Here is a 22,866-nt window from a genome sequence, read left to right as displayed (position 1 = left end):
GGCTGGTATGCAGCGGGTGCTGGGGTACTCATTAGAAGCAGATGCTCATGGGAATGGGCCGCTCACTAGCCAGGTGGTTCCCATTAATCTGTGGGCGGAGCCAAGGGTGAGGCTTGGGGCTCTGTCTCTCCATTCCCACTAACATTGGGGAGGAAGGACACAAAACTCTCCTGAGCTCCAGTACAGCTGAAGCCCTGGGGGATGGCTAACAAAGTCAGGGACAGCCCTCTCTGGTTTGCCTCGGTCAGCATAAGTGCCGGGCACAGGGTATGTGCTCAATAAATACCTGTAGAATGTGGTTTTAGGAGCAGAAGCCCTGGGAGGTGGTGGGAAACCCTGGGGCCATAATGGATTTCCTTGGCCACAAGCTCCCTTCTTTTCTTCCTGGAGCAACCTCTATACCTGCAGGGTTCTGGCCAGTTTTGCAGCCAGCCTTAAGTTTCAAGTTGAACTCTGAAAACCTTGTAGGGCTCAGGGCAAGTTGCTGTGTGGCCAGCAAACCTATAATTTGGTTTTTAGACCTACAAGCAGGGAGGTCTGTGGGGACTAGGAGGAGCCAATACTGTGCTACCTTACTCTGCCTGAGTACGTGTGAGCGCGTACACACACAGTCGCGTCGGCTCGCACTTGTGACAACTCTGACATGATGTAATTTATGTCTCCCATTTAAAGTGCACGATCCAGCGGGGCCCCGATATATTTCAGAAAATTGTGTAACCGTCGCTCTAATCTAATTTTAGACCATTTTCATCATCCACAAAAGAAAACTTGAATCATTAGCTGTCAGTCTCGGCTCCTCTGCCAGACCTAAGCAACCGCTAATATCCTTCCCATCTTTGTGGATTTGCCTGTTATGGACATGTCATATAAATAGAATTATATAATATGTAATCTTTTATAACTAGATCCTCTCAGCCAGTGTAACATTTTCCAGTTCGCCGATGCTTTATCAGCACTCATTCCTCCTTGTGGACAAATAATAAATGGCTCACTGACCGAACACACTATATCTTAAATCTTCAATTTGTTTATACATCGGCGGATCCTCCGTACTATCACGGTCGAGTTCTTTTGGGAACTTCACCTGGTGGGCTTTTTGTTCTGTTTTGCTTTGGCGTCTGCTTTCTTTCTTTCTTTCTTTTTTTTTTTTTTTTGGAGACAGGTTCTGGATATATAGCTGTGACTGGCCTCAAACTTACAATCCTCCTGCTTCGTCCTTTGGACGGAAGCCTTGCATCACTGCTGGTGGCCAGCTTTGATCTTGCTGCTGTTCTCCCACACTCAGGTTCTGGAAAGGGTACAGGGCGCCACTGCCCTTGGAAATCTCCCTCCATTTTGCTGTCAGGGGATCCCTTCCTTCATGCTGACACCCATTGCCGGAGAAGGGTGTGCCTGGAGTTAGGGCAGCTAGTATATGGTCAAGATTGGACAAAAGGCAATGGGAATAGGGACACCCATCAATGCAGTGCCTCTTTCCCAGGCCTAGAGCTCTGTGGAAACAGATAGGGAGTCATGGAAGCCATTTCTAGAAACAGCTTCGTGTCCTTCAACTGGTTACTCTGGCCTTCGACCTCAGCTAATCAATGGAGATAATTTAGATAAGCTGGAGCAGGGATCTTAAAACAAAACAAAACAAAACAAAATCCCCAAAATATCCAGGGTCTCGATATGTGGACCAGGCTATCTGTACCTCATGAGTGCTGGGATTAAAGGTATGCACCACCATTCCTGGAGTGTTTTTCACTGTGGGGTGGAACTCAGGGCCTACCCACGAGACAAGAGCTCTCCCATTAAGCCCCAGCTCCAGTTCTGTGGAGCAAGGGTTCTTAGCCTGGGTTCCACAGCCCTTCAAGACCATGTGCCCACTGTTAAGTGTAGAACATTCTTCTAGGGTGGGAGTCCAGACTCCATCAGCTTTTCCCAGCAATATTCAACAGGAAGGGTTCAGAACAGCCATTTGACCAGAGCCTTGAATTTCTAAAATATACAGGTCCTGGGGTAGCATTTCCTCCTGTCCCTGGGGAATTACAGCCCTGAGCCACTTCCCTTAATCAGGGACCAGGAGACAGGGTTCAGCCCAGGGAGCAGCCTCCAGTATTTGCCTCCAAACCCTGGTGTCCCGGGGCTGGCCCACCCCCTAGGCAACTAACTGCAAGAGACCCTCTTGGTCACCTCCGAGCCCCACTTGAGGAAAGAGGAAGAAAGTTTGTCCCTGTGGAAGCTGCTCTGTAGAGAAAGCTCAGCTGCAGGAAACAGGGCAGAGAGAGGGGCTAGGGCCCCAGGGCTGCCTTGCTCCCATCTGCAGAGCATCAGTGGGGCAGGCGGGTGGGGTTCATAGGGGGTGGGGGGAAGGAAATGAGAATAAACACAAGTGAGCAGAGAGGGAAGGGGTGGGGGGCTGCCGCCTCAGCCCCTTGGCAGCCCATGAAGGGAAGTGACACACAATGAGGAATGTGTTTCCCTCTACCCGCCCCTGCATGGGGGTGGAAGGCAGATCCCTGAGAATGGCCAGACCCCAGCAGAGGCCAGGGGGCACATGCTGGATCAACAGAAAAGGGTGGGATGAAAGGGTGGAGCCTGACAGTCGAAGGGGGAGGGGGATGCACAGGAAGGGCAGTCCTGGGCAGGGGCACTTAGACTGTCCTCTTGACTGGGCATGCAGGGAATCTAGGACCAGGCCAGGCCCTTCCACATTCTCAGCCTGTGCCCAGCACTGGGGCACCTCCCCACAGCTCCTGCTTTCTCTAGGACGCTGAACCCTGATGTTAGCGAACCCTTCTTCCTAAAGGGGACTCGGCATCGTCCTTGTCTTTGGTGTGAGAGGAAGCTGAGCTGGAACTTCATCTCTGCCTCTTGTCTCTCAGCGTTTCTTTTCCCCAACAGGGACTGCACAAACAGGCCCCCTGGTGGGACAGGACAGCACCTCCCCATCCCGGACACCCATTTCCTCTTACCCAGCAGGGACATAGCTCAGTTAACTCTCTCCTGTCCATAATTCAGAGCTGTCTCCAAGGCCTTTAGCCTTGGCCAGGATGGCTGAACTTTAGAAATCACGTTGACTCCAAGTTGACCCCCCCCCAGGTATCTTTGTCATAATTCTGTCATCTTCCCCAGGAGCGGCTGCCTTCACTTGCTGCTTCCTAGCTTCCCCAGCTCTTTTAGGTGGGAGCAGAAAAGATGGTCCTTAGTGCCCTGGGCAGGCTCAGTTTCAGGGTTAGCTTAGAAAGGTGGGGTTTGGTGGGGCCTTGGGTAGGTGGGTCATGATCTGTAGCCCTCCGTAGCCATGTATAGCCTAGAGGACAGTGCAGAAGATGAGAAGGAGGAGACCCAGTTTGGCCTTTAGTATGGAGGCTTGAATGGTAGGTACTAGGCTGGTGCCATTAGATAGGCATGTCCTCCTGCTTGGGGGGAGAGAGTTGGGGGGGGAGAACCTGCAGCTGCTGGGGCGGAGAGGGGAGGTCAAAAGTTGAATTCCTGCCTCAGTGGTGTTTGAACCCCTGAATTGGGAGTCAGAGGCTACTCTGAGACTCGTCTGTGATATGTTTCTTCATACGGAGTGGGAATGACTCTGAGGAGCCATCATCCATCTTGCTGTGACCTGCTCAGCCTGGAGGCAGCTTCCTTGCCACCTCCTGACAGCAGGGGGGGGGTGGGTCTGAAAACATTGCATAGATTTTATTAGCCCTGGGCCTCATCTGGACCCATGATTGGCAACCCGAGCTTGGAGCTGTACAGGGGCACAGGGCATTGCTCACCCACCAGCCTTGCTGTCTTCTGCCTTACAGGCTGGGGGGGGGGGTGGAAGGGAGGGAAGGAAAGAGGGAGGAAAGGGAGGAGACAGAGACAGAGAGCGCCATTGGGATATAGTAACTGAAAAACATCTTCTGATGGCTAGGTATAGCTGTCTTCAAAGGCTCCCCAGAACAGCCCTGTAAGGTCTGTTGAAGTGGCTCTGTTGAAGGACCACAGGAAGCCAAGTCTTCTATTTCTTAATGCAAAGCTTTCTCCACCCCTGTCCCTGTGTCCCTATCCAAAGCCCTTCCTATCTTGTCTCTTGCCTCCTGTATCATCTTGGATATGTTGACATAAAACACAGCTCTTGTCCCAGAGGAGTAAGACGTTGTTGGTTCTGAGCCACAGATGGGTGACTGTGGCCTAGGAATGGATTCCACTTGCCCTGAATGACATGGAAGAGGTGACATAACTTTATAGTCCCAGAACAAAGAAATCCATAAATCAAGGCATTTACCAAATTAGCAAAAGCAGGTAGACATTACACTGAAGTAGAGAGATCAGCCGTTCTGGGCCTCAGATGTTATCTGAGGGCATTCTTAGCTTTGGGTTATCTGCTAAATTGTGAGGCCTTAGCTGATAGTCAAAAGGAAGTTTGGCTGAATACAAAGGAGCTATTAAGGGAACCAAAGATAGCCCAAGATAATTGTGGCTTTCCACTTGCAACCCAACTCTCTGTCATCATTAGGCAAGCGGCTCATGAATTCGTCCACTGGGGCTTCAGGGAAGATTTGTTGCTTTTTGTGGGACTTTAGCTTCCAAACATTTCTCTGACCAGTACAGAGAGGTTGAAGAGACCTGTTGGGTGAGGGTGTCGGGGAGCCGGCTTGGAAAGAAACCAAGCCCCACAGAAAGCCAGCATCTGGGGTGACAAAATGCCCCACCCAAGGAGCAGTGCAGCCCTCAGACAGAAGTGTGAAGGTCTCCCCACTGCTTCCCACAGGGACCTGAGGAGCAACGTCATCAGCACTGTGCAACCTGGAGCCTTCCTAGGTCTGAGAGAGCTGAAACGCTTGTGAGTGGCATGTCCTGCCCACCCTAACCCCAGCCCTCTCCTTATCTGCAAAGAAATTCCCAGATACCAAGAGCAGCCACCCCTAGTACCCACCCTGCCCTGTCCCTTCTCAGACACCAAGCCTTCACTCAGTATATTGGCTGGGGCTGAACATGGAGGCGTTTCCAGCTTGCTGTGGCATTGAGCCCAGGCCTACTGCCCACATAAGCTCCATCTGAATGTCTCTCTCTGAAGAAAATCTTCATCCTGTTGTATCTGAGGACTTGCTGAGTATGTGTGTGCGTGTGTGTGTGTGTGTGTCTCTCTCTCTCTCTCTAGAGATCTCTCCAACAACCGGATTGGCTGTCTCACCTCTGAGACATTTCAAGGCCTCCCTAGACTTCTCAGACTGTGAGTGATGGGCCTTGGAGGAGAGGAGAGGGAGAGCTGAGGAGGGGGAGGGGAAGACCTGGGAGGAAGAAGCTGGGGCCAAACTGTTTCTCCTTCCATCAATCTACTGACTTGGCCCAGGGAATCCCTAAGATCTCATCTCACCCTTCCCTGCCCTCTGCAGAAACATATCTGGAAACATCTACTCTAGCCTGCAACCTGGGGTCTTTGATGAGCTTCCAGCCCTTAAGATTGTGTGAGTATCTTCCTCAAGACAGAAGCAGCCCCCTAGTCCTTTCCTCTGCCCCAAAGGAGACACCCAGAACCAGGGGACATGGAAAGACAAACCTCAGCCCTTGCCTTAACCCTAAAGAAACTCCCAGATCCTGTGAGCAACCACTTTACCTGTCTGCCACTCCACCCTGTTCCTTCTCAAACTCCCATTCTTTATTCAGCACATTGACTGGGGCAAATGCGTGACCATGTCCAGCCCTGAGGGGTGAGCATCATGCCTGTTGACCAGGCAGATTGCCACATTAGTCATGTCCTGGGCAGCAGAGCACACGTGCCCGTGGTTGTCTTCTCCGACCCTTACCTGTTTAGCTTCATCCCTGGGATCCCACACCTTTCCTTGTACCTGCCCTGCAGGGACTTTGGTACCGAGTTTCTGACTTGTGACTGCCGCCTGCGCTGGCTGCTGCCCTGGGCCCGGAATCACTCCCTGCAGCTGTCAGAACGCACACTCTGTGCCTACCCCAGTGCCCTGCATGCCCACGCCCTGAGCAGCCTCCAGGAGTCCCAGCTCCGCTGTGGTAAGAAACCAATCCCAGGCCCCAAAGAGCAGGTCCCTCACCCACAGCTTATTAGGTCAATGCTTTCTGGGCTATGTATGTCTTTATACGATGACCATGTTTTTCCGGCCCTAGTTCCATTGGGTGACCCTCCACCAGCATGCCTAAACCTCTTGTAGATCTTTTTGCTTGTTTATATTTTCATCTGATCTCTCCTTCTGGGTAATATACCATACACCATACACTTCTCTTGTTTCTCTCTTTTTTTTTTTTTTTTCTGGGAGGATTCTTTCTGACTCCTTTCATAGATCACTAGAGGCAGAGGGTCTGGGCCTACTCTGTGGGGTCCCACTCTGCTATGTGTTGCCCTCTAAGGACAATGAAGGCACTCACTGAAGCCACTCACAGACATAGGCTCCTGTGAGCGTGAGCCCAGGCGTCATCCCTGATGTCTCACGCACAGAAGGGGCTCTGGAACTGCACACGCACTACCTCATCCCATCCCTGCGCCAAGTGGTGTTCCAGGGTGACCGCCTGCCCTTCCAATGCTCGGCCAGCTACCTGGGCAACGATACCCGAATCCACTGGTACCACAACGGGGCCCCTATGGAGAGTGATGAGCAGGCTGGTATCGTCCTTGCAGAAAACCTCATCCATGACTGCACCTTCATCACCAGGTACAGGCTCTGTTGTCTCTCAGTGGAGGGCAAGGAGACGGGTAGGCACAGTAGCCATCACCTTCCAGACATGCTCCTGGGGGAGGGAGGAAGAAAAGAGGGAGAAGGGGAGAGAGAGATTATAGAGCGCCGAGATGCGATCATAAATGGTTTGAAATAGAGTTTAGAACTAAATCCTCACTGCCTTCTGATTGGAGGGGCTTCCACAGTGCCCCTTCCAATCAGAAGACAGTAAGTATGTAGTATCCACATGAATTTGTTATTCCATTAAAGCAAGAACCTGGGGCTGGAGAGATGGCTCGGCGGTTAAGAGCACTGACTGCTCTTCCAGAGGTTCTGAGTTCAATTCCCAGCAACCACACAGTGGTTCACAACCATCTGTAAGGGGATCTGATGCCTCCTGGTGTGTCTGAAGACAGGGATAGTGTACTCATATACACAAAATTTTTTAAAAATTAAAAAGCCAATATACTTAAAAAAAAAAAAAAAAAGCAAGAACCTAAGCTGGTGTCCCAGGACAAGGCATGCGTAGATGTGCTGTCCAGGGGGCATGGAAGGGAGGCTCAGCTAGCCTGAGAGTGCTCATTGAGTGCCTTAGTTTTCTTTCTGTTGTGATAAGCACCATGTCCAAAAGCAACTTGGGGAGGGAAGGAAGGGAAGGCAGGGCAGGGCAGGAACTGGGGGCAGGAACTGAAGCAGAGACCACAGCTGTCTCACTTACTCCTTCCATGCGTTCTTAAACAAGCCTGGACCAGCTGCCCACTGCCCACCGTGGGCTGCGCTTTCTCATACATGAATAAATGTATTCATTATACATGAGTAAAGAAAACACTCATGTGATAGAAGCATTTTCCCGGTTAAGGTTCCGTCTTCTCAGTTGACCCTAGCTTATGCCAAGTTGACTAGTAATGATAATGATGATGAAAACTGATGATGGTGATGATGATGACGAGCACAAAGCTAGCTCCTCCTCCTCCCCTGCAGTGAGCTGACCCTGTCTCACATCGGCGTGTGGGCCTCAGGTGAATGGGAGTGCTCCGTGTCCACGATCCAAGGCAACACCAGCAAGAAGGTGGAGATAGTAGTGTTGGAGACCTCTGCCTCCTACTGCCCTGCGGAACGGGTGACCAACAACCGTGGCGACTTCAGGTTGGCTGCTTCTGCTTTATAAATTGCTGCCCCCCACCTCCCCCAGCCCTGAGCCTGTACCCTCTGAGAGCACAAGTGACCAGGGGCACCCATTTGCTTTCTCCCTCCAGTCCCAAAGCCTCCCTTCTTGTCACTTAACCCACAATCTTGCTGTTACATCTCAAGAAGACGAGCATCTTTTAATTGCTTCCTCCCACTTTGGTATGCAAAAGCTTTCTCTAAACACTCCTCTAGAGGCCCTCTGTACGGAGGGCCATTATTCTCCTTACTGTAGAGCTGAGAATACCAAAGTCCAAGAACAAAGTCATCAGCATATAGTAGCCAAACTTGTCTGTGAACCCAGCCAGATCCCTGCATTGTACGCCCACGTGTTCCCTGCAGGAGCATGGTCAGAACAAACTGGAGAACTTGGGAACCCCTTAAAGTCTGCCGGGGTACCCCTTACTGAACCCTTCAAAAAGCCCTAAGAGTCTAATGTCACAGTCCCGGGTTGGGGTTAGAAGGGGAGGACATTAGTCTCAAAGAGCCTTGGCCATGACGGTTCTCTATATCTACCACTAGGTGGCCCCGAACCTTGGCTGGCATCACAGCTTACCAGTCCTGCTTACAGTACCCCTTCACCTCTGTGCCCTTGAGTGGGGGAGCCCCGGGTACCCGAGCCTCACGCAGGTGTGACCGAGCTGGCCGCTGGGAGCCAGGGGACTACTCACACTGTTTGTACACCAATGACATCACTCGGGTGCTCTACACCTTTGTGCTGGTGAGGAACTTTTAATTCCTGGAATTGGCTGGGTTGGAGCCCTGCCTCGTAGGGGAGGCTGTACCTCGATTCCCAGGTGTGCTCTGGTGGGGGCGGGGGTTAACATCTGAGAGAACTATAGGCTGGCACCCTTTTCTCTCTTGTTGCTTGTCTTCCCCCAGGGTCAGGCCTCTCCTCTATCTTCTATATCTACCATCACACTGATGTACAGCCTTCCCATCCTTAGGCTAATGGTGCTCGACTTGAATAGCCTAGAGTTGTGATGATCAGGGACTTGCGTATACTTTTGTTCATGATGTTCTCAGTAGATGGTCTTGGTTCCTCTCCTGTGTTGGTCCTGGGTTCCAGGGGCCAGTTCTGGAACAGAAAGGGGAAACGTGGCTGATCTTCCCCCCCCCCATACCTCCCCAGATGCCCATCAATGCCTCCAATGCATTGACCTTGGCCCACCAGCTGCGAGTGTACACTGCTGAAGCCGCCAGCTTCTCAGACATGATGGATGTGGTCTATGTGGCTCAGATGATCCAGAAATTTTTGGGTTATGTTGACCAGATCAAAGAGGTGAGATTTAAAGTATCCTCCGGACACCCCGGAAGTGGCCCTCCTGTCGCCTCAGGCCTCACACACACTAAGTCCCAAATCCCAGCCCTGCCCGTAGTAACAGCTGCCTCCCTCCCTCAGCTGGTGGAGGTGATGGTAGACATGGCCAGCAACCTGATGCTGGTGGATGAGCACCTTTTGTGGCTGGCCCAGCGAGAAGACAAAGCCTGCAGTGGCATTGTGGGTGCCCTGGAGCGAATTGGAGGAGCTGCCCTTAGCCCCCATGCCCAGCACATCTCTGTGGTACCGTAGGTTGGCGCGGGAGGGACCCTTCAGGGGCTAGCACTGGGAGAGGGGAACCTGAGAGTAGCGGTCCATAGAAAGGAAGTGAGTCCCTGTCCCTTTCTCTGGGACACATAACAGGCAAGGTGGCAAGCACAGCTGTGAACTGTCCGGGGAGCATGAAGGAGAGGGTGGATTTGATGGTGACACTGGTGACACTGTGTGGGCCTTTCTGGTTGGGAGAGCACTTTCAGTGGAATGAGGAGAGGAGTGCCGAGGGACAGTGACATCTCTAAACCGGTGGAATGAATACACACGGTAGACTATCTCTGTATAAGACGTTGTGCTAGATACTTGGGGACTTGCGGGTGAACAGATATGGGCCCTGCCTGACAGCTGAGATGCGGGCAACAGAAATAGCAGGTAGAAAAAGAGAAGGAGAATGCCTCGTGGGTGAGTGTGTGTGTGCCCAGGCACACGCGTGTGCACATTGGTGACTCCATAGCACATGTGAGATTTTCCATGCTTTGAAGAGACAGTGAAGAATGAAGGATAAAGGGAGATGTGAAGCCAGGAAACGTGTGGTCTTGTGCAGAAGACCACTATACCTCAGACACCAGGTGACAAGTTCCCTGTCCCTAGAACTCAAGGAATGTGGCACTGGAGGCCTACCTCATCAAGCCTCACAGCTATGTGGGCCTGACCTGCACAGCCTTCCAGAGGAGAGAGGGAGGAGTGTCGGGAGTACAGCCAAGCAGCCCTGGCCAGGATGTCCCACTAGAGCCTGAGCCCCTAGCAGATCAGCAGCTTCGATTCCGATGCACCACTGGGAGACCCAACATTTCTCTGTCATCCTTCCACATCAAGGTGGGCACCAGGGGGAGGGAAGAGTGTGGTGTGGGGATCAGAAGCTGAGGAGGATGGTGCTGAAATGCAGGTTTCAGGGGGGGGGGTAGGGGTGGAGGTTGGAGGCTGGACAACACAGGATACAGGAAGAGGCTGGGAGACACCAAAGCCCAGGGATGCTGAGTATCTCTGAGGACCTCCTATGTCCCCCTCAGAATAGCGTGGCCCTGGCCTCCATCCAGCTGCCTCCCAGCCTGTTCTCAACCCTTCCGGCTGCCCTGGCTCCCCCAGTCCCTCCAGATTGCACCCTGCAACTGCTGGTCTTCAGAAATGGCCGTCTTTTCCGCAGCCTCGGCAACACTTCCCGTCCTGGAGCAGCTGGGCCTGGCAAGAGGCGTGGTGTGGCCACCCCAGTCATATTTGCAGGAACCAGTAAGGGACTAACTTCCTGCACGTCTGTCTTGCCCCTTTCACCTCCGTGGCTCCCCCACTGCCCTGGTACAATTAGCAGAGGATAGCAGAAACCTTGCCTCTTTTTTTTTTCTCAAGGAGGGTGGGAATGGATGTTCTGTAGAGAAGGAAGAGGTTGGTGAAGAATAAGCTGAAAATGACATGGTTTTACATCTGAGACAGAGGGCAGTTTTCTATTCTAAGCATTTGACATATCAGAGAGCCTACAAGTACAAAACCTCATTTCCTTTCCCTCCACACCAAACCCCCGACTTCTTGCACTGACATTCGTGGGCTGGCCCCCGGTCAGGCAAGCAATATAGCACAAGCACAGCCTGGAAACTCAGCACTACCTTTGGTGTTAAAAGGAGGAAAGCATGAAGGCCATAAGCTGCCCCATGAAAGCTGCCTCCCTGTTTGAATAAGACCCCCTGAGCTATTCCAGCCAGAGATTCCTCAGACCGATAGACCAGCAGCCTTGGTGAGAAGTATCCGAAAAGGCAAGACAGCCGAGGCATTTGGGTTAGAGGTGGGACCGACAGAATCAACCCCAAGGGGTAATCGGAACTTACAGGTGCAGCATACAGGCTAGAGCAGGTGGGATAACTGTGGGGGGGGATACACTGCCTTGTTGGCAGTCTGGTCCCCAAGAACTGAGTGAATCACTGTAAGCCTGTCCTTAATTGGTCTGCCCCATAAAGAGCAGCTTCTCCCCGACTGTCTGCCCACATGTGTCTTTCTGAGTCCCTATTTCCTTCTACCTTCCAAATTCCGGCCTTGCTCGCTGGACAACCTCCATCTACCCTGGAAACCACACTGTCATTGGGTTTGCCTTCTGAAAACAAAACAAAAACACTAGACACATCAGAGGCCCTTCAGACACCATTGGTTATCATAACATACACATACACCTTCCTCTACATGCCATGCGGGGTCTCCTGTGTGCCATAAAGGTGTTGCCCTTACTACCCTGGGATGCCTTTCCATCCCTAAAATGGGCTCTTTCTAGTCTCAGTGGGAACACTTATTCAGTACCTAGCATGTGCCGGTTTCTGGTGGGCTGAGATGTGCTTGAGGAAAGACAGTCGTGCCTGGTCCCTTAAGGATGCACACTTCAGCTGACAAGGCTCAGAGCAAGCCATTAGAAGTGGTCTCACCTGTCGCTTCCCACTCCTCGGCTGAGTCTTCCTGGGTAATACTGAATGCAGACTGTATCGAGTTCTGCCCCCAAGGTCAGCAGTGTCCTGCATGCTCCAACTACTCTCAGCAGCCTTCAGGACAGGTTCGTGTGTCTACACGGACTTCTTCATTCCTGCAGGCGGCTGTGGTGTGGGAAACTTAACTGAGCCAGTGGCTGTTTCACTGAGGCACTGGGCTGAAGGAGCGGACCCCATGGCAGCTTGGTGGAACCAAGACAGACCCGGAGGCTGGAGTTCCGAAGGCTGCAAGCTCCGCTTCAGCCAGCCCAACGTCAGCTCCCTGTACTGCCAGCAATTGGGCAATGTGGCTGTGCTTATGGTGTGTATGATGGTGGTGGGGTGAGGGGTGTGTGCAAGGAGGGAGGGAGGAACTATGTGTGGGAGGGAGGGACTGAGGTACTTTGATCACTTGGAGCCACAAGAAAATACAGAAAGGAGGGCAGCCTGTGCTCTGCTGAAGTCACAGTTCATGGGAAATGACCCCCTAGTCACACCCCTCCGCCTTTCAAGAGGGATCTGGAAGCATCTAGCTTTGGCCTCAGGCCCTTTATTTTTTTTGTTTTGTTTTGTTTTTTTGGTATGGTTTGTTTTGGGGTTTTGTTGTTTTTGTTTGAGACAGGGTTTCTCTGTGTAGCCCTGATTGTCCTGGAACTCATTCTGTAGACCAGGCTGGCCTTGAACTCAGAGGTCTGCCTGCCTCTGCCTCTAGTGCTACGATTAAGGGCATGTGCCACTGCCATTTGGGTGGTTTGTGACTTTTGAGATAGGGTTTCTTGTAGCCCAGCCAACTACATAGCTGACCTCAAACTGTTGATCTTCTTTCTTCTGCCACCCAGATACTAGAACAGTGAGCGTGTATCATTGTGCTTGCTTATTTTGACACAGATTCTTCCTTTTAAAAAGCAACTTGGGAACATGTCTAATGGCCCCTTCCCTCGTCCCATCCCTCACACGACTTTTGCTGATAATGTGCAGATACATAGCAGTATCACAATCTTCCTCTTAAGTTTTTTTTTTTATGATTTATTTCTTTTTATTTTATGTGCATTGGTGTCTTGCCTGCATGTGTGTCAGTGTGAGGGTGTCAAATCCCCTGGAACTGGAGTTATGGACGGTTGTGAGCTGCTATGTGGGTGCTGGGAATTGAACCCAGAACCTTTGGAAGAGCAGCCAGTGCTCTTAACCGTGAGCCATCTCCCCAGCCCCATAAAGCTTGGGTTTTCAACTGGGCATCTGAAAAGAAGCCCCCAGAGAGGCAGAACACTGAAAGATGTGAGGTAGACAGTGTTCCCTGAGGCCAGCTGCTGGAGTAGCTGTCTTCACGGTTACAGTCTACCTACCAGACGGACTGAAACATTCAGACGTGGGTTCAAGGCCGGCAGGGGTCAAGGTGAGGGGAATTGGCTTAGGGACAGACAGGGACGGCTCACTCCCCACTCCCTCTTTCCCAGGAGCTGAGTTCATTCCCGAGGGAGGCAGGAGGCTCTGGGGCCGGGCTGCATCCTGTTGTTTACCCCTGCACGGCTTTGCTGCTGCTGTGCCTTTTCTCCACCATCATCACGTACATCCTCAACCACAGGTGAGAGGTGCTCAGGGGAAGAGGGGGTGGAGAGGTCCGGCCTAGACCGGGCAGGTGTGACCTGACCAGGCTCTGGATTGGACAACCTATTTTGGGGGTGGGGGTAGGGAGATGAAGGACTGCATCCCCATTGCCTAGTATTTATTTATTAAAGATTTATTTATTTATTTCATGTGAGTACACTGTCAGTGTCTTCAGACACACCAGAAGAGGGCATCACATCCCATTACAGATGGTTGGGAGCCACCATGTGGTTGCTGGGAGTTGAACTCAGGACCTCAGGAAGAGCAGTCAATGAGCCATCTCTCCAGCCCTAGAGCACATTTATACACATGCTCACAGAGAATGTGTCTCCCTCTTTTCGGCTCTCCCAGTGGTCTTGAGACTCTGTGGGAGGCTAGATAGCTCTTTAATAAAAGACTCTTTCCTGAGACAGCTCCATCCACGTGTCCCGGAAGGGTTGGCACATGCTGCTGAACCTGTGTTTCCACATGGCCATGACCTCTGCTGTCTTTGTGGGGGGCGTCACTCTCACCAACTACCAAATGGTTTGTCAAGCGGTAAGAACGGGATGGGGACTCTAAAATCCAGAGTAACTTCAGAGGAGCAGGAGAACATAGCCACAAAAACAGGGTGCATGGGATTAGCCCCAGTTCCTCCGCACTCGGTGCTAGCTTTGTAGGGCTGGGAAGGGGTGATGTGGAGAAGGCGACTGGTCCAAGATCACTGAAGATGGGACCATTAGGAAAGTAGGGATTACAGTGAGGAGGGGTCTTGTACCAGCCAGACAGCTACACCTGGGCCCCAGAGAATCCCTGGGGTGGGAGAGAGCCCTGGATGGAAGCAGAGAGGACACCCACCAAGGACCAGTGTGATGAGTACCCGGGTGGGCTGCTGGAGACGTGGGAAGAGGGAGAACATGCTCGGCCATTGACGTTCCAGGGTGTAGCCCAGTCAGCAGCTCAGGTCCCAGCCTCAGTGCCTTGACCTTATAGGTGGGTATTGCTCTGCACTATTCTTCATTGTCCTCGCTGCTCTGGATGGGGGTAAAGGCTCGAGTCCTCCACAAGGAGCTTAGTTGGAGGGTGCCCCCTCCAGAAGAAGGGGATGCAGCCCCTCCGGGTCCCCGCCCCATGCTCCGGTAAGTGCCTTCGGCTATGAGCTGTGAGATGGGCCTCAAGACCCAAGACTTGAGGGCAAGCTTCCCATGCATGACAAGGGTTAGGGAAGGAGGTGGCACCAGAGAGCTTTGGGTAAGGATACTGAAGAAACGTCCCTCACTCAGATTGCTTGGGGCCTGAGGGAGAACCGCTTTGGTTCTTGTTTCTTAGAACAGTTCTTAGCCAAACTCTGAAGAAGCTGCCCAACTCTTAGGGGTCTTCTATACCTGCCCCATCCCTCCTCCCCAAATCACAGATTTAAAGAGAACAGAGGAAAAGACAGAGACATCAGTTTGGGGGTTCTGAGCACCTGGTTCCTTTATCGCCAGTGGTCCATCACTCTGACCTTCAAACCCCGCCCCCCCCCCAGGTTCTATTTGATTGCTGGAGGGATCCCCCTCATAATCTGCGGCATCACCGCTGCGGTCAACATCCACAACTACCGGGACCACAGTCCCTAGTGAGCACCACTCCCTTCTGCCTCAACACCACCATCTTCCTGCCCAGCTTTCACACCAGCCCCCATGCCTGCCGTTCCGCCCAGCCAGAGAGCCCCTGCATGCTGACTAAAGCCAGGTCCTGCCTCACCTACTTCCCACATCCTACCTCATCAACTACCCAGCCTGTGCCCCACCTCCACGGTTCTCCAAACTCTTCATCCACATCCTCTGTCTCCCCGTAGTTGCTGGCTGGTGTGGCGTCCAAGCCTTGGTGCCTTCTACATACCGGTGGCGTTGATTTTGCCTATCACCTGGATCTACTTCTTGTGTGCCGGCCTTCACTTACGGGGTCATGTGGCCCAGAATCCAAAGCAGGGTAACAGTAGGCTCTCCCTGGAGCCAGGGGAAGACCTGAGGGGTCCCACCAGGCTCAGGAGCAGTGGCGTCCTCCTGAGTGACTCTGGTTCTCTTTTGGCTACAGTTAGCGCAGGAGTAGGGACACCTGCGCCCCCAGAGGATGGTGATGGCGTATATTCTCCTGGAGTCCAGCTGGGGGCGCTGATGACCACGCATTTCCTGTACCTGGCTATGTGGGCTTGCGGTGCCTTGGCGGTGTCTCAGCGCTGGCTGCCCCGAGTGGTGTGTAGCTGTCTGTACGGAGTGGCAGCTTCAGCTCTGGGCCTCTTTGTCTTCACGCACCACTGTGCCAGACGCAGGGATGTCCGGGCTTCCTGGCGCGCCTGCTGCCCTCCACCTTCACCTTCAGCCTCCCATACCCCACCACGGGCCCTGCCGACTGTTGCGGAGGACGGATCCCCAGTGCTGGGGGAGGGACCAGCTTCCCTCAAGTCCTCCCCAAGTGGCAGCAGTGGCCGCGCGCCCCCGCCTCCCTGCAAACTCACCAATCTGCAGATGGCCCAGAGTCAGGTGTGCGAGGCAAGTGTGGCTGCCCGCGGGGATGGAGAACCAGAGCCCACCGGCTGCCGTGGCAGTCTAGCTCCCAGGCATCATAACAACCTGCATCATGGCCGCCGAGTACACAAGAGTCGGGCCAAGGGGCACCGAGCTGGAGAGACTGGTGGAAAGAGCCGGCTCAAGGCGTTGCGCGCTGGCACGTCCTCAGGAGCTCCTGAGCTGCTGTCCAGTGAGAGCGGCAGCTTGCACAACAGCCCGTCCGACAGCTACCTGGGCAGCAGCCGCAACAGCCCCGGCGACGGCCTTCCACTTGAGGGTGAGCCCACGCTTACACCGTCGGAGGGCAGCGACACAAGCGCCGCGCCGATCCCTGAGACGGGGCGCCCCGGGCAGCGCCGCAGCGCCAGCCGTGACAACCTCAAGGGCAGCGGCAGTGCGCTGGAGAGAGAGAGCAAGCGCCGCTCCTATCCGCTCAACACTACCAGTCTTAACGGCGCCCCCAAAGGGGAGAAGTATGAGGATGCCAGTGTAACTGGTGCAGAAGCCATAGCGGGAGGTTGTATGAAGACCGGTCTCTGGAAAAGCGAGACCACCGTCTAGGGCCAGATTTAGGATGGGCGGGACACACAGGCTTGTTACTCCCAAATCCTGGGCAGTCCAAGCCGTGTATGTAGGTTTAAAGCAGCCTTGCTGATGGTTGTCCTTGGGTTCACCATCTTTAGTTACCCAGCCTAGGGAAGGGGGAGGCAGAAGCTTGCCACTACTCTGGTGAACTATCCCTCAGCAGTAGCGACAGACAATCCTAAATCAGTTTTGATGGCCAAGTTCCTGGTATCCTCCCAGGTAGGGATAAAACCTCCAACAGTCTCTAGAGTGACCCATAAACTGAGTGGAAGAGCCCAGCGCAGGCAGGCTCAGGAGAGAGGTAGACTTGGGAACTTCGTTCTCCATACCAGCCTGGCAAGATCCCAGGCCTCCCCAGTTTTGGCTTGGGAAACCATCCTAGCAGGTGAGCCAGGGGGAGTAACAGATGCTGCCTTTCAGATCAACTATGCAAGGGGATGGGATGGATAGGGCAGTGCTGGTAGGCGGCTCTAGAGATCAGCTAGTATTAGGGAGACATACTCCCTAACTGTGGGAGTGATAGCAAGCCCTGAACCCCACACACCTGAGAGCAGGTGCCTGAAGACTCAGGGGACAGGGAGCTGATGTTTGGGTCTCATAACCTACACAGTGGTCTGCAAGTGGCTCCACTTAGCTGCTCAGTTTTAATAGCCACTGCCTGCTCTCTGCCCTCCAACTCCAGGGGTCTGAGGGGAAATGCCTCCATGAGGCTCCTATGGCAAAGCCATGGTAATAATCTGATTTCTAACTGCAGTTAGAAACCTAGGATGCCAAACCCGCTCCAAACTCACTGAAACCCAACCAGACTGAGGCAGCACCTGGATTCAGGCTGCTCAAGAGCCTGTGCTTCCACTCTTTGCTCAAAACTCCACACACCCCACCCCACCTTTCCTCAACTTAGATGCCTTTTACTACAGAACTGCATGGAAGCAGAGGCATCCTTGGGGCCTGTGAAGTAGCAGGGAACCCAGGTCTGGTCCCGGGAGAGCACACAGCGGGGAAGAGCCCATACTCTGTGATGGGTCTCATTATTCATGCTTGCTGCAGACAGTATTAGAGGAAAGGCTTTGTATTATCTCCCACATATGCTGCTGCTTATGTGCCTGCCAATGCCTTAGCACTGGAGAGCTTTCTGCAATATGCCGGGAAAGGGGAGGGGGGAGATGAAGTGCCAAAGAAAACATGTTTTTAAAGCTCTGGTTTTATACAATAGAATGTTTTCTAGCAGATGCCTCTTTGTTTTAATATATTAAAATCTTGCAAAACCCTGAGTGACAGCTGTCATCCACCCATGGTCCTTTTGTTAATGATGTGAAGGGTCTTGTGAATACTCAAAACCACTAGAGCCTACACCAGACACGGCCAGGAGTCGCTGCTCCTGCTCACGAAATGGTTGATACCACTAGAATGCCAGCCTTACTGCACTTACTGCACACCCGGGTAGAAGAGAGCTGGACAGATTTCTTAGCGGTCTTAGGAAGGTTCCATCCTACGCTATAGACAACTGACTTGGTTACCTGCCCCAAAGGTCAGGACTTCCCCTCCCACCTTCTCTAGGACCTTGCGTCCACTAAGGGACTGCAAGGCTACTCTTGGTTTCATTAAAAAAAAAAATACCCAAGGGTCATATATAGTCATTTCTTGCAACACAACAGGCCTGTTAATAAATTAAAGTCAGAGCTGAATACACCTTAAGGAATGTGCATCAATCAGGGAGGGTTAGGGACACTCATGGCTGCCTGGGTAGCAGCTTGGGCTCTCTCAAAGTCTCTAACTTCCTGAGGGGTGCGCAGATATTGCTCAATTTCACTATCAGAAATGTTTTCATCTCCAGTCACTTCAGACTCAGGGAGGATAGTATGGGTCCGCTTGGGGGGCTTCAACATGCAGGGTGGGAGGAGGAGGGCAGGGCCGGCGGGACGTTTCCTCTTGGGCAAACTGAAGGCACTGTCCCCCACCTCTTCCTGCTGTCCTTGTCCCTGCTGCTGCTGCTGCTGCTGCTGCTTCTTGGTCTCCTCTTCTGCTGTTCCATCTCGAAAAGCCATTCGGACCAGCATATGGCGGTGCTGAAGAAGGTCCCCAATGTGTTTCACCACCGACCGCTTATTAAGTTTTAGAACTTGTAGCCAGGCCAGCTGGCTGGCCATCTGAAGGAGCACAGCCAGGAGCTCCTGCAGGCGAGAGGCAGCTGGGTAGGGCAGGTCCACATTTGCCAATTTACAAAACTGGGCAAGAGAGCAGGTCAGTCGATCTGAAGGCCGCAGAGACTGCCATGCCAGGAAGGTGGCGGCCGTGATGACGGGCAAGGGATGCCGTCCAGTCACCAGCCACGTCTCATTTGCCAGCTCCACCAGCAGCAAGGTTCGAGACAGCATCTTGTCTTTGTCCTCCACGTATTTGGCTGGCATAGATGGGGACGCTTGGAACAGTTTGAAGCTGAAACAACCAAAGTGAGGGTCAAGTGAATGATAGTGGTGCCCTTCCAGTGTGAGAAGCATCCTCCTCCCACGCTGGATCAGGAAGTTGTTTTGTCCTAAAGACACCCCAGCTCTCTGGGGAGAGGGACTGAGAAAAGGGGGCAGATGCTTGCCAGGTGAAGGGCACTAAACTGCACAGTTCCTACATCCTCGCTCACTATACAGAAAGTGTGCTGTTACTCCATCTACTTAGGCCAGCTTATGACCAAGTTTCAACCAATACTGATTTTTGTTTCTTTTTAAACATAGGATCTCATCATGTTGTACAGGCTGACCTAGAACTCCTGGTCCTCTTGCTTCAGCCACCCAAGTGCTGGGATTAGGAAGGTGTGCTACCATACTTGGTCAGCTATTTCTGGTTTAGTTTTAAAGTATACTAGTGAGAAAAAACTAACTTATCAAAACAAAACAAACTGAGTCAGGCTGAGGATAGTGGTGCACACCTGTAATGCCAGTATGGGGGTAAGATGGCCAGACGTGCAAGCGGAGCCTGGGCTATAAAAATAAAACAACGACCAAAACCCCCAGTAAAACCATAGCCTCTAACCCTGTTCCTCCATTAGCTAGCATCTTTGACTCCATATAGAGGTAATCCTGCTGGAACAGGGCCACTGCACCATGACACATGGCCCCTGCCACGTAATTCCAATGACTGCCAATCACGAAGCAGGAATGGGCAGTTCAGCGGCACTCTGCCAAGGTTCGCCTTTAATTATCACAGTCTTATGGCAGAAACGGATCTGAAGATTGCAATACTTTGGAATTGTATAAATAGTAGGAAGCACAAAATAGGAAAGACCCTCCATCCTTTGAGACGGGCTCTGGTTAAAAAGCCAGCCACAGGTCAGAGAAGGCACAGGATCCACCCCAACCCAGTGCCTCGCCTGGACAAGTACCTGCTGCAGTAAGACTTCACCAAGTCTTCCAGGCACAGGGACGGCACATCCAGCCCCAGAAGTTTCACAATCTGCATGTAGGTGCCGGAAAACATGTCCAGGTCTGCATACAGCAGAGTGCAGATGGTGCCCATGGTGAGCGGCCAGTTGTGTTGCCGACAGGTGATGAGAACACAGCATCCCACTACCACTTCCTTCTTCTGCAGCCTCGCAGCACGGATGCCGGACAGCTGATATGCCTTTTGGTAGTAGGAGACTGCTGTATCCTCAAACGCTGGTGGCAACTTCAGAATTCGACACAGGTCTCTTACTCGACGGAGGTCTAGGGGAACACATAGCAAGCAGAGAGTCAATAGAACTAGTCCACAGTCACTAGCAAGTTCTGCTAGGGCTTAATGTAGTCCAGTTGGCCTTGCCAAGTGCACCAGATGCACCAATAATATGCCCTTCCGTGCTGACTGGACACTTGATGTGACTGTGTGTTTGTGGTGCTGGAGCTAGACTGGAGAGCCTCAAGCTAGGCAAGCTTTTTATCACTGAGCTAAACTCTTAGCCCTTTAGAAGTATGGTCCTTCCAATGGTACACAGCATTTATAGAAAGGTCACACTCAATCCACCACTTTTGTATGCGATATTTTAACTTACGGACAAGGCACAGTTTCTTGTTCTTTTTTGGTACTGGGGCATTGAACCTCAAGTATACATATACATGATGGGTACATATTCTATCACCGACCTACCCCTAGTTCCAAAGCCATGCTTTGACTCAGGCCCCTTGAGGCTACTTTAATCCCTGTGCAGAACCAAACCTTTCTTTTATCTCTATTCCTTTGGGTTTTTTAAGACACACTTGGTATGTAGGCTGGGCTGACCTCAAACTCTATCCCCCTGCCTCGCCCCCAGAATGCTGAGATTGTAGACACACACCACATTAACAATTGTTCTCTTGTAGCCTACTTTACACCAGTAATGCTGAGAACGAGAACACACAGATGGACTAGGTCATCAGAACACCATCTTTAAAGCCACAGTGTCATAAAAGGTTGATGCTCTGGGCTGGAGAGATGGCTCAGCAGCTAAAAATCACTTGCTGCTATTGTAGATGATCTGAGGTTTACTTCTGTCTTAGTCAGGGTTTCTATTCCTGCACAAAATATCAAGAAGCAGGTTGGGGAGGAAAGGGTTTATACAGCTTACACTTCCACATGCTGTTTATCACCAGAGGAAGTCAGGACTGGAACTCAAGCAGGTCAGGAAGCAGGAGCTGATGCAGAGGCCATGGAGGAATGTTACTTACTGGCTTGCTTTTCATAACTTGCTCAGCCTGCTTTCTTATAGAACCCAGGTCTACCAGCCCAGGAATGGAATCACCCACAATGGGCTGGGCCCTCCCCCCTTGATCACTAGTTGAGAAAATGCCTTACAGCTGGATTTCATGGAGGCATTTCCCCAACTGAGGCTCCTTTCTCTGTGATTAACTCCAGCTTGTGTCAAGTTGACACAAAACCAGCCAGTACAACTTCCCAGCATCCACAGGGCAGCTCATGACCACCTATAACTCCAATTCCAGATGATCCAAACCCTCTTCTAAGTCTATAGGCACCAGGCATGCACGTGGTGCACATACATGCATGCAGTTAGAACATCCATACACATAATATCAAAATAACCATTAGACAGTGACATAAATAAAAGCAAAGCTGAAGTTTAAGGGGTGGGGGGGAAGGTTTGATTCTCACCTCGTTGCTGGCTGCGAGTAACTTGTTCGTTTTCCCCTGTGCTTCGAGAATATGTCACTTCTGTAAAACAGCAAACAACAAATTACAACAAATTGCACATCTCACCTCTGTTCCCACTGACTGCATAAGGCCAGGGAGATTTCAAATGACTGTGTATCTACTTCCACCTCAGAGAAGATACCCGTCCATGTAAAAGTAATCAGACAGAACTATATTTAAAAAAAAAAAATAAAAGAAAAAGAAAAAAGAAAAACAAAACCCTGACGATTCTGATTTCCCAGTTATTTCTCTGATACATTCGTTTTTGGGGGCTGCATTAGTCAAGAACTAGAGTAGAGGTTCTCAACCTTCCTGATGCTGCGACCCTTTAATACAGTTCCTCGTGTTGTGGTGATTACCCCAGCCATAAAATTATTTCTGTTTCTATTTCTTAACTGTAATTTTGTTATGATTGCATGAAAACTGCATTAGTTATAGAACAAAAAGAATTATGAATTACATTATGAATCATTATGTAAATAGCTGATATGCGGAATGGTCTTAGGTGACCCCTGTAAAAGGGTCGGTTGTTGGACACCACAGTTGGACCTACAGGTTGAGAACCGCTGTACTAAAGCAATGTTGTGGAATGCAAAGAGCATTTGCCAATTTGTGCTAAAAACTACTATGAGGTAATGGTTCGTGTTCTATATCCAAATAATTGACCGGTACTCCTTCAACACTGACCAGGTCTGACCAGATGAATGTAACCTTCTTCGTTCCAGTCATTCACTAACCGGTATACCCACCAAGTGCCAGACACCGTAGTAGGTACTGGGAAAACAGATGTATAACACCCCCCCTCCCAGCTAATTTGTTTATTTAAGCCAGCTTCTCCCACATTTAACTGTGGGCGTGACCAAGAAAGAGAGGAAGCTAGAGAAAGGAATCAGGGTTTATGGACCATACCGCCCAAGGCTATGCCCGGGGCCCAAGACCCGTACCTCTGAGGTTGCCCTCGTCGCTGAAGGTAGTAGTAAGGACCCCTTCGGTGACCACGCAGCCGCAGTCGGAGCACACCAGCTGGCTCTGAGAATAATGTGAATCTTCCACGAGCTCAGAGGAGCCGCAATCTGGGCAGCGGCTACCGTTCGGCATCTCACCATTTGTCAAGCGCCGCGGTACGG

General features: G+C 51.8%; 2 protein-coding genes across 3 annotated transcripts in view; one reads left to right on the top strand and one right to left on the bottom strand.

Moving 5' to 3' along the window:
- ADGRA2 (adhesion G protein-coupled receptor A2) overlaps positions 1-17,929 on the top strand; it is a 36,753-nt gene extending 18,824 nt beyond the window's left edge. Inside the window, exons 3-20 of one of the 2 annotated variants that reach the window (XM_080928525.1) lie at positions 4,736-4,807; positions 5,126-5,197; positions 5,361-5,432; positions 5,825-5,988; positions 6,431-6,644; positions 7,629-7,793; positions 8,355-8,553; positions 8,965-9,114; positions 9,235-9,396; positions 10,018-10,242; positions 10,437-10,653; positions 11,990-12,189; positions 13,322-13,449; positions 13,886-14,009; positions 14,445-14,590; positions 14,980-15,069; positions 15,292-15,425; positions 15,531-17,929. In XM_080928525.1, the coding sequence (XP_080784651.1) occupies positions 4,736-4,807; positions 5,126-5,197; positions 5,361-5,432; positions 5,825-5,988; positions 6,431-6,644; positions 7,629-7,793; positions 8,355-8,553; positions 8,965-9,114; positions 9,235-9,396; positions 10,018-10,242; positions 10,437-10,653; positions 11,990-12,189; positions 13,322-13,449; positions 13,886-14,009; positions 14,445-14,590; positions 14,980-15,069; positions 15,292-15,425; positions 15,531-16,564 (3,568 nt within the window). In that variant the 3' untranslated portion in view covers positions 16,565-17,929. Of the gene's footprint in view, positions 1-4,735; positions 4,808-5,125; positions 5,198-5,360; positions 5,433-5,824; positions 5,989-6,430; positions 6,645-7,628; positions 7,794-8,354; positions 8,554-8,964; positions 9,115-9,234; positions 9,397-10,017; positions 10,243-10,436; positions 10,654-11,989; positions 12,190-13,321; positions 13,450-13,885; positions 14,010-14,444; positions 14,591-14,979; positions 15,070-15,291 lie in introns of both variants that reach the window. The other variant, XM_080928524.1, reaches the window with a different exon arrangement.
- A 146-nt stretch (positions 17,930-18,075) lies between these two features.
- Positions 18,076-22,866, bottom strand: BRF2 (BRF2 general transcription factor IIIB subunit). Its single transcript, XM_080929056.1, has 4 exons — positions 22,684-22,866; positions 21,701-21,760; positions 19,962-20,283; positions 18,076-19,024 (listed from the first exon to the last, which is right to left on the bottom strand). The coding sequence occupies exons 1-4, from the start codon at positions 22,835-22,837 to the stop codon at positions 18,298-18,300; spliced, it is 1,263 nt and encodes a 420-aa protein (XP_080785182.1). The 5' UTR covers positions 22,838-22,866; the 3' UTR covers positions 18,076-18,297.

The sequence above is a fragment of the Micromys minutus genome (genome assembly GCF_963924665.1).
Source record: "Micromys minutus genome assembly, chromosome: 14".
Taxonomy (NCBI): Eukaryota; Metazoa; Chordata; class Mammalia; order Rodentia; family Muridae; genus Micromys; species Micromys minutus.
The sequence above is the reverse complement of the archived record's forward strand: the minus strand, read 5'-3'. Positions and strand labels throughout refer to the sequence as shown.

Coding starts and splice junctions, on each gene's coding strand:
- BRF2 (XM_080929056.1), bottom strand. CDS start 22,837: ATGCCGAACGGTAGCCGCTGCCCAGATTGCGGCTCCTCTGAGCTCGTG. Junction 21,761..22,683: donor CGACGAGGGCAACCTCAGAG/GTACGGGTCTTG, acceptor GCTGTTTTACAG/AAGTGACATATTCTCGAAGC. Junction 20,284..21,700: donor TACTCGCAGCCAGCAACGAG/GTGAGAATCAAA, acceptor GTGTTCCCCTAG/ACCTCCGTCGAGTAAGAGAC.